This window comes from Bombus terrestris, chromosome 9, assembly GCF_910591885.1.
Source record: "Bombus terrestris chromosome 9, iyBomTerr1.2, whole genome shotgun sequence".
NCBI classification, from domain to species: Eukaryota; Metazoa; Arthropoda; class Insecta; order Hymenoptera; family Apidae; genus Bombus; species Bombus terrestris.
The window spans coordinates 6,850,214-6,864,092 of NC_063277.1; the positions used below are offsets into that span (position 1 = coordinate 6,850,214).

Genomic DNA, 13,879 nt, shown 5'->3' on the forward strand with positions numbered 1-13,879 from the left:
ACGTCAGTATACCTAAATTGCAGTACATTGAACATTGTAATTATCGTTGAACGCCACATCACCATATAGTATACTTGGCCTTCATCAAACAACCCCATAAAATGTAGACAACAGCCAGATGATAGCCAACAATAAGTGACAGCCACGAATGTCTACGATTTTTTCAAAATTAAATTTTCCTACTAAAAATTTCTAAATGGAGAAATGTACAAGCAGATCGAATGAAACCGTTGAATATGCAAATTATTCTTTTTGTAATTAACAATTCACAGAATCACAGTTTCCTATTTGATTTGTTGATTTATTACTTTTCTTACTTTTTGATTCTTTGCTTTATCGTTAGAAAATGAAATATTCGACAGCAGTTATCCAAACTTCGTTGAATTTTTCAAGTACGTTATGGGTTCATTCAATTGTTCAGGACAACTGATTTCTTATATGAAAAGCAGGCACGTTTACTTTGCAATCCGCGTTTTCAGCCCAATTTTCGAGCACGAAAGTGGCATGAATTGGGGGCACATTCTTTTAGAAGACCGTTACATAACTTCATCGCTGATTCTACGCAGCAAGATCGGTTAAACACTGTAATAAGCAAGTCCCAGTTAAGCTCTATAATACCCATGGTATATTCATCATTCTTAGATCACTCAAACTGTACGACTCTTTGACAACAGCGTGGTAAGTCGATATTTCAAAAGTTTGACACCATAAGCACCGCAACAAATTGTCGATTGTACCAATTGCGTACATCACCCTAATCATTGAATTTAACCGCCTTAGGGACAAGTCCATAATCACGCGCAAGTCACGCGCAACCAGCGATTACCATTGCTTGCAAGGCAAATAAAAGGCCATTGACGACATTAAAAAATTGTCCAGGTTACCATTAATTATGCAAAATGTTGCTGTCATGTGCATGTTCTGCATTTCTTGACGTAAATGGTTATAAAAAAAATGATTTATACGAAACCCGTAGTTTTTTGTTCATACACAAACACCCATAAAAATGTTCCTACACTCCATAAAAAAGTCATTTTTATCAAAACAAAATGCTAAAATGAAATTACACTGCAGAGTTATAAGAGCTATTTTATTATTGTTTTATATGTGTAAATAAATATCTTATTATACGACGTTATACATATATGTATGTTCAATTTAAATGAAAATGACCTTCTTAGAGAATGTACGAAGATTTCTGACACTGACTGTACGTTTTTCTTAGATTTTATTAGGTTGTCCGAAATGTTTCTTTCGTTTTGTAAGGAAATAATAGACGCACAATATTTTTTGTTTTATATTAGTTTATTGAATTATGCACGAACATAGTAATAGAAATAGAACGAAATGGGTCACACCTAATTCAATAAAATAATATAAAACAGAAATTATTGTTCATCTATTATCACCTTATGAAACGAAAGAAACTTTCCGGAGAACCTAATATTTTATATAATATAATAGTCATCGCCTGACCATTAGTATTTCCAAATGATTGATACTGCCATTAAATTCATTTATAACTCAAATGTTCTAAGGCAGATATAATTGGATTTTTTCTAAAAGCGAACAATAACGAATTTATTACCTTGGACAGACTTTTAGACATTTAAGTGTTTTTAGCAACCATGAAAAGTATTTTGTCATGGCAGAAATAACATGCTACTTTATCAACAATAATTTAGATAAGCTAAATTTTGTCCATTTTACAACAAGACCATGTAATTTGCATAGAATAATCGAATGGAAAACAGATATGATTTAGTAATTAAGTTTAAACTTGAAAACTGCCGATAGCCATATTCCTGGTTTTTACGTATGCATAGATACTACGGTATTAAACTAATTAGAAACTCTGGTTTAAAATAAGGAATATTACAAATATCTTCCAAGTAATTCTGTTTCTTATATAAACTAGTACGTTTAATGATATCAGGTGATTCATTGTTACGTTTTTTGCAAATAAAAACAAAATTGGAGGAAATTATTCACTGAGGAAATTTTTCTCAACTGAGGAAATCATTGTGAGAGAAATAGGTGAAAACATTATTCGATCTAGAACATTTGTATTTAAACAATAAAGTATGTTCCTTTTATTAGTTTTGTTTGACATAAAAATCTTTAAAGATACATAGATACATAGCATTTTCCTGTGCTATAATTGAATGCCGAAATTTTCCAGTGACCTAAACGCAGGGCGGTAAGTTAACGATGTAATATTCGACGCAAATACTTGAAATACGTTACTATTTCACATTAATCATTACAAACAAATTATATAAAAAAAGAGCGACAGAAGTATTACAGAATAATCGTCTCGAGATAAGAAAAGAATACAAAATATTTCACAGACAAGAATTTATGTTCTGAAAATGTAAATAAACATATCAATTAATGTTGATATATCTATTGAATCGTGTTAACGAAAGATAATCGTCATATTTTTAAAACAACGTATAACAAAGGATAACAAATTTAAAAGGTTCATGTATTGTGTCGTAGTATTAAAAATATAGAGAAGAAATATCGACAAGCATATTATTTTTAGATTTTGAAATATCGTTGTTAAACATAAAAGAGAAATTTTATTTTTTTAATTTCTTGTGCAGACTATTTTTACAAGATTAAATTGCCGAATCTATTCTTCAATTATCATTTAAAAATAATTATGATAATTAGCGTAACATAACTAACCCGAATCTACATCCGAGTGTAGGCATGAAATATTGCGTTTATAATTATGCTCATATATTAAACTCATAAAACACATAATCTGTTTAAGCAATTAATATTATTAAAAGAATATTTAATAAAGATAATGGTGATCATTTTGGATACAGACTTACCTACCCCTTCGATCACGTAACGATCCTTAGAACTCATGTCTGCAATCTCCGTCACACTCACGACGATTTTGACGCTCATCGCTGTACTATCAGATGTTGAATAATTGTAGATCCGTATTCTGGCACTTGGGGAACAAATAATCGTCACTGTCCCTTCTAACTTCTTGTTTTCGATATCTAGCGATAATATCTTTGACGTCAATAACTCACAATTGCCTACGAGATTCTTTATCACATATCCTTTTTCACTTCCTTTAATCACTTCTTTCCTAATAACAATTACTTTCTTCGTTTAAAACGTTAGGAATGTTTTCAATAAGAGTTATACTGTTTTGCAACGGTTGGGATGTTCCGATTTTAATCGACTAGTGATTCAATGAAAATAACAGATTACAATATAATCTCCCGTGTTACAAATTCCACGTGTAACTAGAATATTTGCCGCGTCAATTATTTTACACGTGAAAACGTGGAACGCGCATAAATCATACATACCTACACGCGCAGAATAGGAATTCTTCTTTCATTTATTTAACATGCATAATGTGTTTAACGTGCACAAAATGAAGTAGACTTGAATGCTTGTTTTCACAGGATGTGCAACGGCCTAACGAATACAAATTTTCTTTTAACAAACTCTATCACATGTTTTACAATGTTCTTGCTTGACCTTTAGAGCTCAACCAGAATAAGTAATATCGCAGATTCGTGTCTCATTATTACTCGCTATTTTTATTAAACATACGTAGATCGATGTATCGCTCTGGCGGTTTGTGGTAATTCTTGAATCTATGCGGAAATCACTTCCCCGAGTATGTATTGCGACTGATACAAAGAAAGCTACCTACTGTTAATCTGAACTCTTGTTATGATACTATAATCCCAGGCACATTAACACAGCACTTCCTGCGGGCCATAGCATAACCTTGAAAGAGTCTAGACGTCGCAGACTGTGTTACGTAAAGCCAAAGTTACGAACTCCGATTTTCCGGCTTCTTGAAGATACAGATGGCCAGCAAAGATATCGCATCGTTGATAACATCGTAGTTGTTTCTCGAAATGCGCGCACATTTTCCTCAAAAGTCATCTTTATCTCTTCTATGTTTTATATGTAAAGCAACAATTACGTTTCTCTTAGACAATAGCGGCCTGATTGTTTGATTGTATTCAATTACGAGTAAAATATTCTGTCGAAAGATATGCGACGACAAAAGAACACGAAGATGCAACTGGATAATAAAGATTATTTCTTTTGCTAGTTTTATCCGATATTCTTCTTTAAGAGTATAGAATCACACTGTTCGTGGAAAATTCTGTTGATCGATATTATACTTTTAATTCTTTCGTCGATCCATCAGTTTATCTTCGATCCTTGCAACGTTGATATCAATGAATTCCATTTATAGTTTTCCTTGTTGCTAACATATTTCTCGAATACGTTAAAGTTCAATAGTCAAAAGATGTGATATAGCATATTATTGATAGTTTTCAATTTATAGCTCGGTTTTAATTAAAATCAATAATGATTTGATTGACTTCCTGCTGTGCAAACAATTTTATTTCATAAAAATGTACTGATAGTGCTCTTGAAAATTCGTTCAACATTAGAATACAGTAGTTCAAAGATACGACGTAATACTATTAACGGGATTTAATTTGGTGGAAATAATTTTATCTCGTCCTTGAAAATGTGGTTTGTAAAATGGTTTTTACACCATTCCCATTATTTTTCTTTCATCGGTGCTTGTCTCTACGCATAACACATCGTAATATAGAATAAAATACTTCATTCGATTCTTCGAGAAACACTCGATATTGTTAAAAGATTATTAAATTGATCCTATTCCTTTCAATCATATTAACAGCTGTAAACACAATACCTTGCACCATATCTCTGGAAATTTGCATTTAAAATCACCATATTCCTCGTCACTGGCCGTAACAGTTATCATAGAGATTGCCGGTTCACAGAATTGTTTTCATATTACCAACGAAAGGAAGAGTCAACAAAAACAACTACGAAGGACGAGAAAATAAAGGAACATGAGTCCTTTTTCTCTCTGCTGTTCATTCAAATGATAAGTATTTTCACAAAAGCAGCTTGAAATTCACTTATAGAAAGATGCCTGAACGATGACGAACCACGTGGTAAACAACTATTGTAATTTTCGAATAACAAAACTTGACACATGTGTGACAGAAACTTTGCAAATCAACACTACCCTACATCCATTAAGCCGGATTCAACGTAAGTGACAGAAACCACTGCTCCTTCTTACCTGTAACGACAGGTGTATAGTTTGGTGGGAAACTAAAAGTATATTCGAGTGGGGATCGTGAAGGTGGGGGCTAAACCTTCAAGAACGTACAGTGGAGAGGCACAAGGTAACCTCTGTTCTTGCGTCTTGTAATAAAATTTATTGTTTTAACAATCTAACTTCGACCTATTATATTATTCGGACGTTTAAACTGTCGAAATCGTTCGACTAGATTGAATTCTCTCGAGCTTGCTAAAATAGCCAAATTATTTTAATATTCGAATTAGTCGATTACTATTCAGTTTAGATATTCGAAACTTTCAAAGTTACGAGACTTCGTATAAGAATATCGATAATGTCAGTGCTGTGTCGACAAACGTTTCTTTGAAGGTTTCAGTAGATTGATGGAATAGACTAATACTATAGAACATATATCAAAGGTGAAAAGGATAGAACGGAAAAAAAAGGCTGAAAATACTCGCCCGATTGTGAGCGTAGCTTGGATCTTGCTTTTTTAAACTATTCGCTAAAGGACATTCGATTTTTCCGAGTTTATCGTAGACGAGTGTTTGCGCTTACTCGAATCGTTATACGCTATCTCTGTCTGTTATGACTACAATTTCGAAGTGTGATTAAAAAGCAAGATAGCGTAATTCGTAAGGAAAAAAAAGTCCACGAATATGAAAATATTTTTTTCAAATTTTTTAACAGAGCGTTTAGAGGCGAATCAGGGATCAACATTGTAAAGTAAAAGTATTTTTCTTAGCTTCGTAAAATGAGTCGAATAATCTTTTGAAGAATAATCTTTTGTAATTGTAATTAAAAAGAAAGGAATGTTTTACGTGTAATAATTACGGGTATAAAAATTCTTTTATGCTGGTGGCTTTCGTAAAAGTCAGCAAAAACTGATAACTTTAATCATATGATATAAGCTACAACATGCTCCGCCTTAAAGAAAATCTCAGGCATCGAGTATTAAAGCGATCGATTTGACATGGAATGATTTTTGCAATTAGTTGACTTCGGAGGAAACAAAAAGAACAAAAGATCATATTATGTACTTATGTTAGTATCGCGTAGTGATTGGATGCAATTATGATCGAGAAGATTGTGAATCATCGTGGAACGATTTAAACCAGTAATTAGCGACGTTGTTTCACGATTAATATATACATACTGAAAATCTCCACTTGTTGTCATCTGACATAAAATACACAAATGTCACGAGTTACGAATTATGACTGACTTGCAAAGTATATTACTACCGCAGGGAAAATGGAGCAGGAAAAGGGGGATTTTCTTTAATATACAATGCACAATAAACTCTTAATTAATCAAAGAAAGAAGCTGTAAAAAAAATCTTTTGTTTGTCTGTTATATATATTAATTTATAATACATCATTATTTATATATTATATTAATACAGTATTCCTATGGAATGATCTATATGTATATTGACACAGGCTTATTATAGTTTTCATTTTCATGAAAATACTGTTATTGAGCTAACAAAATTTTCTAAGTGAAAATTGATACAAATGCGAGATCGTACAAACTAATTTCAATCACAAAGTAAACCTATAAGATAAAGTTCGCTAAAGACATAATATATTTGGTAACTGTTTCTTGTGTAATAAATATGTGCAGTTTCTTAGTCAAAATTTGTATATGTATGAAAAGGATATCGCTTCGCGAGATAACACCGATTTATGAAAATCAAGATTACCAATCAGTACCGTATGATTCGATTTAATATTTGTCAGATAAAAATTTACAGATTAACTCATTGATTCTTTCGATACAAATTTTCATAATATTTAAAAAAAGTTCAAATTTCAAAATTTGTTAATTATATAGGTCATTATATAATATGGTACGATTTGTTTTATAATTATTCGTTACTTTAGGTAACAAAAAGCTCAACTTAACTTTCGTAACATTATTTTATATAACTACACATTTGCATACATGTTCTGCTATTATTTGTACTCGTTTATGACAAATTTCATCTACTTCGAACATTTTTATTGTTATTCTATGAGTACGATTTAGTAATCGTTTATTGGTTAAATGTAATATGTAACAAAGAATACCAGACATTGTTTACACTAAGTTGAACGATTAATATTAATGATTAACCGTTTACAAATACACATTTTACATATGAGTATATCATAGTGATTCGTTACATCTTTAGGATACAAAATGATACCACATCGATTCGAAGTGAAATTTTAGATGCATATCATACGAATCATCAATAAATTAAGTACAGATTATATGCAGAACATTCTTTTCATTATTATATGTTTAGCTTGTATTTACATTTAATTATCCTTCTTCATACGATTAGAAGTCATCCTGTATATTATAGAATCTCGGCCTGGATCCATTTGCGAAATGGCAACTGTTTTCGTAATAAATCAAAGTTAAAACAATACTTGTATATATTATTTGATAAAATAATAATGATAATAAACGAAAAATTATTACGTACTGCAAATAGCAAACAGTGAAAAGACAAAAACAACTCCAAACCATAAGAGGATATTAAAGATAATGGGATAATTTTCCGTGTAGTCTTTCGAGCGCGAGCGAATCGTTACGTCCTGGAACAAAAATCTTCATGTGTAAAATATTACATATTACACATTATTGCAGCAGTATAGCTGCAAGAAAATTGATGCATTTATTAAATGTGTTCTAAATCGTGTAATATTAGCAATTAACAAGTGTTTTTAGTATTATATAAAATGTAGCTGGTGTAAACATAAATTTTACAAAAATTTTGTGTTTTGTGTCTATTATACTTTGTGAATGATATATTTTTGTTTATTTAATACGTTTCGTACATCGTGGATCATTGGTGAACCACGTTGATAGATAAAAGCAAAATTTTAGCTTGTAGGTATGACTAAATTATTTGGTACAAAACGTATTAAGATATTATTCGTATTATGTTTTTCTACTATAAGATCAGCATGCATCTTACCCAGTAATAATACAATCAAACAACATTACAATTACAAGATAATTAAGAAATATTATTATTATCTACCTGGTGATTCACTTAACTTGACAAGTAACTCGCGAAGTATTCATTTTATGAAACAACGAGAAAGAAATTCTAATATTTCTTAAATCTAGACGATCAACATTCAAATATTCAAATACCTGCGAAATGCTAATATAATTCTAATATATGCCACTTAAAAAAATGAAGCGATGAAATTGATAACAATGGATAGAAGCATTGTACATGAAACACGAGTATGTGATTAAATATACATCCAAAGAAACTGAACTATCGGCAACAAGCATTTAATAAGAAGCGGTGCGACTCTAAAGCTTTCGATAAATTTTTATAAGCGTGTGAATAATATTTGGCAAACTGAAACCACGTACATCCTTTACTTTAACGATTATATCTACATTCATTATGCGATGATCATGTGAAATGTTTTACGTTTCTCTTTTAGTAATGTCGTGTAATTTAAGAATAAAATATTTCAGTCAGTATATTAGGTATGAAATACGTGTAGCATATTGAATGATAATGATTCAATGAAGACGTGCTTTATTTCAAATAAAACTAAAGTAAAGTTATTAGTAGTTAACGTAGTAGTAGTAGCTTACATTAGACTTGTTGTAGGTTTAAATACATAAAACAAGTAAACGTAACGAACTACATATTAATGTATTTCATTTTATTATATTTATCATTTTATAGCTTCCAAAATTATTCATTCACGTTATATGGAAAGATCGCAGCCCTCCGAGATACGCACACGTACCTTTTACTGTAATAAAAATTGAAATAAAAAAAAAAAAGATCCTTAAATATTGCGATTAAGAATGAGATGTGTTATGCGTGATTGTTGAGTAATAAACCTTAAAATCATAGAAGTAAAAGAAGTATGTGGTGTCAATGTAAGTAATATTCTTGATTAATGGAATACTTTAATGTACTGTCCAATAATATAGAATAATATGAACTCTTGTTTGAAAGCATTTTCCACGGGTGACAACGTATTCTGTACCCGTATCCGCACTCGCACGGCTTTCAGGCACTCATTGTCAAAAACATGCCCTAAGGTTCTACTCGAAATTTTAAGCTGCTCATAATTTTCAATTTTATTTATCATGTTATAAGTATCTCGATTTATTTCATTCAAATAAGACACCCCGAATCATATGGATATTTATCGAAATCATACACAATTTAACAAAGGCATACATAAAATTGTATACATATCTCGTAACGAAACGACTATCGAGTAAAATATTAGATCTGTATGCTAACAAAATATAAAAGCTAAAGAATATTCTTTTACATTGAAGTATATCGCTAAAATAAATGGGGATACATATCGAACATTCCTCCAATAAGCGTATCCCTAATTTTCGTTTGATAAAATGCGTATAAATTATAAATTGTCAAATAATATGCAAATTAAAATTTTAGAATGCATGTTAAGGGATTTCGTGATACCTGTCCTATATTTTGTGTGTTGGAATATATATCCATATTAGTCATATCCTGATTCTCACTGATTCCGCTATCATCACGAGTATCGCTATTCGCAGTAGAATTATTCATATCACTGTAGTTTGTGCTAGTGTTATTATTACTTGTATTCGAATCCTCTTCGTCTTCTATCTTTTTCTTTTCATCTCGTTGATCATCTTGCTATAAGTACATGTGTTTATGTAAGCAACACATTGTTGCACAACTCAACTAATCCAAACCTAATTTATTGGTAGTCACAGTAGTTGTCGATTTTGGATTCTGTATATGTTCGATAATATTGTGAACATTGTGTAGAGTGGACATTTTATTAGGCTCCTTATATCGTGTTTGAACTTATGACGACTACTGTGAAAGTTAATATCTAGGCATCTATTATATCTTTTCACAAAATGTACTATTTACTAAAAATTATTCGTTTCTAATCTTCGTCTCAAATTAAATCATATATTTTATTTTACGTAGTAAGATAGTTCAATGACTGAATATGCCCTACGCTAATTATCAGAGCAATCCTAATATTGTAGACTTTTATAATCGAGCAACAAAAGAGAGATTATGCTATCCTGTTATATCATCAAATATGTAGATAATAAAAAGAAGAATCAACAAATATAAGAATACGTGAATACACGAGAATAACAATTTCCTATGCCTTCCAGTTAAACTAACAAAACCAGAACCAGAATTTATCGTTTATTGAACCTTAAGTGTTCTTTCCTATTTCGCCTGATGCCGTGCTAGATAACCAACATAAATTTGTCGCCATTATCTTTCATTTTGATACTTTTGCCTATTCCTTTATGAATCCGTTTTATTTCCTAGGAAACTAAATATTTCACATAAATTTAAAAGTTCGTCGCGAATACTGGTGATCGTCGACCGCTTGTTCGCACCATTGATTGAAGTCATTAATAAGGGCATTGAACAACTAATAGCACTTAATGTGCAGGAATGTCAACTACTAGCAACAGTCAGCGTAAGGCTTGACCACATTGCTTTTCATTTCATAACATCAAAATATGTTATTACTGCTAATAACAACCATCAGTGGTTGTGATGAAAAATTGGGAAAATTCTGATTGAAATTTGTAATCCCGCTGTTCCGATATATATAATATTATATAGTACCTATAAATATGTAAAAGTTTAATAAAATCAGTAATTCAATGAATATTGTGCTCTGTTTGTTAAAAGAAAATGTATTAATATATTAATTTGAAATTTGTTTTTGTATATTTTGTAGAAAATCAAATGTTGAATATTTCTTGGTAATTTAACATACCAAGGAAATGTTTTGAATCATAAATATCGTCTGCATAGTTCATTAGCATGTTTGAAAATCATGCAAAAAGCTATCTCTACTTTTATACACTTGTTGAGTTTCAATAGAATATCTGTTCATGCAACAATACGAACGTACCTTTATCACATTATTATTATTATTATTATTATAGTTATCATTATTGTTGTTGTTATTAAATATTGTACTATTATTCATCCGTTTAGCTTCCGAAGCAGATTCTAGATTTTTAGTTCTATTAGCCTATAAAATATATAGGTGTTAGACACAATCATTGGATATTCTGACATAACTTTTATTGTACTTGTAATGCGAATGTGAAATCATTATTTACGTAAATTAAAAACATTTATCAGTGACAGTTTGAAATTTTTTCATCACAAAATTCGGTTTCAACATGGAGCACAGCTAGTTTCGGATGTTACAAATAGTCATATCCTAATATTGTGAACCTAATATTATTCTATCAACAAATTTTCATTATATCCAATCCAACAAATAAGTCAGATAAGTACAGTATGTTAGAGAAATGTAGATCCAATTTGCCATCTTTATCAACAGCTTCTTCAAAAGCTAGAATATAATATATCAAATGTATTATAAAAGCTATATATAAGGTGTTGTTCAAATCCTTTCATAAAATTGTTGTTTAGTTTATATTAGATGATATTAACATACATTATAAATGCAAACAGTTGTTTCATTAAATAAATGGTTACAGGATATGGCAGTATTGATAGTACAAATGCATATAAACTTATTTTTCATGCAAAAATAAATAGAAGATTTAAAATATATTTTCATAAATTCGGTTATGTCTGGAAAAAAGATAATATTCATTCTAACGATCTTGTTTTATATTTTATACAAATGTTGTTTTTACTTAACTTAAAATCATAATACCGACTTCCCAGATTTTCGAAAGTGCTAGATAAATGAAGTAATTTATTATTCACTTTTGCTAATTGCTTACGGATCTTAAGTTCCATAGAGAGAAGTAGTATTTAATATCAAATAAATTTATTCTATGTTTTATTTATTTGCGCACAATACATTTGTAGCATCAACATTGCTGAATATTATACATGAAATTACGCATGGTCTATTAACTGTAATATTTTATGAAAAACATATTTGGATAAATGCACACACTTACTGAAATATATAGTTTCTTCTCATTTTTCTATGAAATATCGATTAGTTAGTTACTGATTTAATAAACATGTAAAATGATTTTCAATTGATCCTTTTTCAAATTTTGCGAATTTATAAAGTCATATATAAGCCACTAATTTTCAATATTAATTTTTTTACGATCCCTGACTTGAAAAAAGTCGCTTTATAGTAGGAAGAATTAATAGAGAAAATTGATATTTTGAAATATGCAAAATTTGAAGAAATCAATTTGACCAAATTTCATACGGTGTATTTAACTCGTATCTTTGTTATTTATAATTACGAGTTTATTTTATAAACGTATATAACTTTAAATACAAACCGTATCTGGAGCATCCCGTTTTTGCCTGTCTAAAGTTACTGAACGGATATGATGTACCTTAGTTGCATCATTTGTGAATGCCACAATCAATACCTGAATAAAAAATATTAAAATTTTTATTAGATTCTAGTATATTACACAATATAATAAAAATAATGTATCTACATATCAACAGTTTTTAGAAATGTTATAAAGGATTCTTACCTGACCATCATAAGCTTGAATAAATGCATCATGAATGACATTCAAAGCATTATTCAACAATGACAGGGCTTCCCTAGATGCAGTTGAATTACTTCCATAAGTATCTAAAATCGGGCGCAAAGAAGATACAACAAGCCAATAAATATCAGGCTTTGAATCCGGTTTGATCGCCGAAGGTGCTTTGTTAGCAATAGCATGGAGTAATTGTACTTCTTCAAGGAACTTTTTATCCTCTTCTTTTCCTAGGCTTAAAGCTCTTAAAGATGTTTCATCGATGGGGGTGGGTTTTAATTCTCCAAGAGCAGATTGTCCTAGCTGAATTTGTATTGAATAAAAATTATTTTAATTTCAATCAGAATATTCGTCCACAAACCTTATTTATAATAAAATTTTATTAAAAAGATTTATTATTTCGTCAAAACTAATACTTACAGCATCCAAACCATCACCTAAAGATATCCTCACTAAGGTATTATCATTGTCTCTCTCTTCAAGACGTTCTCTGAGAGCCTGCCATGTTGTTTCTTCGACTTCATTTACATTTAAAGGAAATCTTTTTCCTTTTGGTATGTCCAAAGAATCTACTCCCTCTATCGCTACTGCAACAACAGCTTCTGGAAGTCTAAATGGATCAGTGATAGAAATGCCGCTCCATATTCCTCTCTATAATAACAAAAATTATTACGTTCAATTAAAATTTTAATTATTATAAGCTCTATGCTTCACAATCTTTAATAGAATAGAATTCTACATCTAATTTTCTAACTTTCTTTATACTCTTTTGATTAAGATTTAGAAAATAATATTAAATGAGGGTGTATAAAAGATAACTTAAAGATGCACCAGTTTGACAGTGAAACCTAGAGCAGCAGCTAATACTTCTTTAAGCAAGCTTTGTTCCACTTCTTCATTCCCATTGAACATAACACTATTTGGACTATGTAAAACTACAAAATCTCCACTTGCTTTAACTGTAACAAGAAGACAGCAATTGTAATGCTTGAACCTTGTTAATTAATTGAATATAAACTAAAGCTTAAATATCATTTGGAACATTATATAAAATTCGTACCTGCAACTAATGCAGCTACAAAACACAAAAATAATTTGAACATTTTTATTCTGAAAGATATCGCCATAAAATTAAGACACTCCCTTAAATTCGATACCAATTCACAAACTGATCATATGACCACAAAGGAGTATACAGCACATTAACGTAATAGAAGGCTTAGTAACAGG

At 30.3% G+C, this 13,879-nt stretch overlaps 2 protein-coding genes across 6 annotated transcripts in view; both read right to left on the reverse strand.

The window, feature by feature from the left end:
• LOC100645011 overlaps positions 1 to 5,120 on the reverse strand; it is a 70,206-nt gene extending 65,086 nt beyond the window's left edge. For all 3 annotated transcript variants that reach the window (XM_048408665.1, XM_012311904.3, XM_012311903.3), the window contains exon 1: positions 2,847 to 5,120. In XM_048408665.1, the coding sequence (XP_048264622.1) occupies positions 2,847 to 2,925 (79 nt within the window). In that variant the 5' untranslated portion in view covers positions 2,926 to 5,120. The remainder of the gene's footprint in view (positions 1 to 2,846) is intronic.
• Positions 5,121 to 6,837: 1,717 nt separating this feature from the next.
• On the reverse strand, positions 6,838 to 13,878 carry LOC100644809 (renin receptor). Of its 3 annotated transcripts, none has more exons than XM_020864415.2 (8): positions 13,710 to 13,878; positions 13,481 to 13,608; positions 13,070 to 13,300; positions 12,638 to 12,952; positions 12,434 to 12,526; positions 9,597 to 9,794; positions 7,602 to 7,713; positions 6,838 to 7,511 (listed from the first exon to the last, which is right to left on the reverse strand). In XM_020864415.2, the coding sequence occupies exons 1-8, from the start codon at positions 13,774 to 13,776 to the stop codon at positions 7,432 to 7,434; spliced, it is 1,224 nt and encodes a 407-aa protein (XP_020720074.1). In that variant the 5' UTR covers positions 13,777 to 13,878; the 3' UTR covers positions 6,838 to 7,431. The 3 variants fall into 3 exon arrangements, with proteins under 3 accessions (XP_020720074.1, XP_048264621.1, XP_020720073.1); XM_048408664.1 differs by lacking the exon at positions 9,597 to 9,794 and adding an exon at positions 11,056 to 11,178 and having other exon boundaries at positions 13,710 to 13,877; XM_020864414.2 differs by lacking the exon at positions 9,597 to 9,794 and having other exon boundaries at positions 13,710 to 13,874.
• Between the last annotated feature and the right edge of the window lies 1 nt (position 13,879).

What these genes read in the sequence shown, in the direction of transcription:
- LOC100644809 (XM_020864415.2), bottom strand. Translation starts at nt 13,776, where the DNA reads ATGGCGATATCTTTCAGAATAAAAATGTTCAAATTATTTTTGTGTTTT. An exon ending in TGTAGCTGCATTAGTTGCAG is followed by an intron (nt 13,609 to 13,709) that starts GTACGAATTTTA and finishes TTCTTGTTACAG; the next exon opens with TTAAAGCAAGTGGAGATTTT. An exon ending in TAGGTGATGGTTTGGATGCT is followed by an intron (nt 12,953 to 13,069) that starts GTAAGTATTAGT and finishes ATACAAATTCAG; the next exon opens with CTAGGACAATCTGCTCTTGG.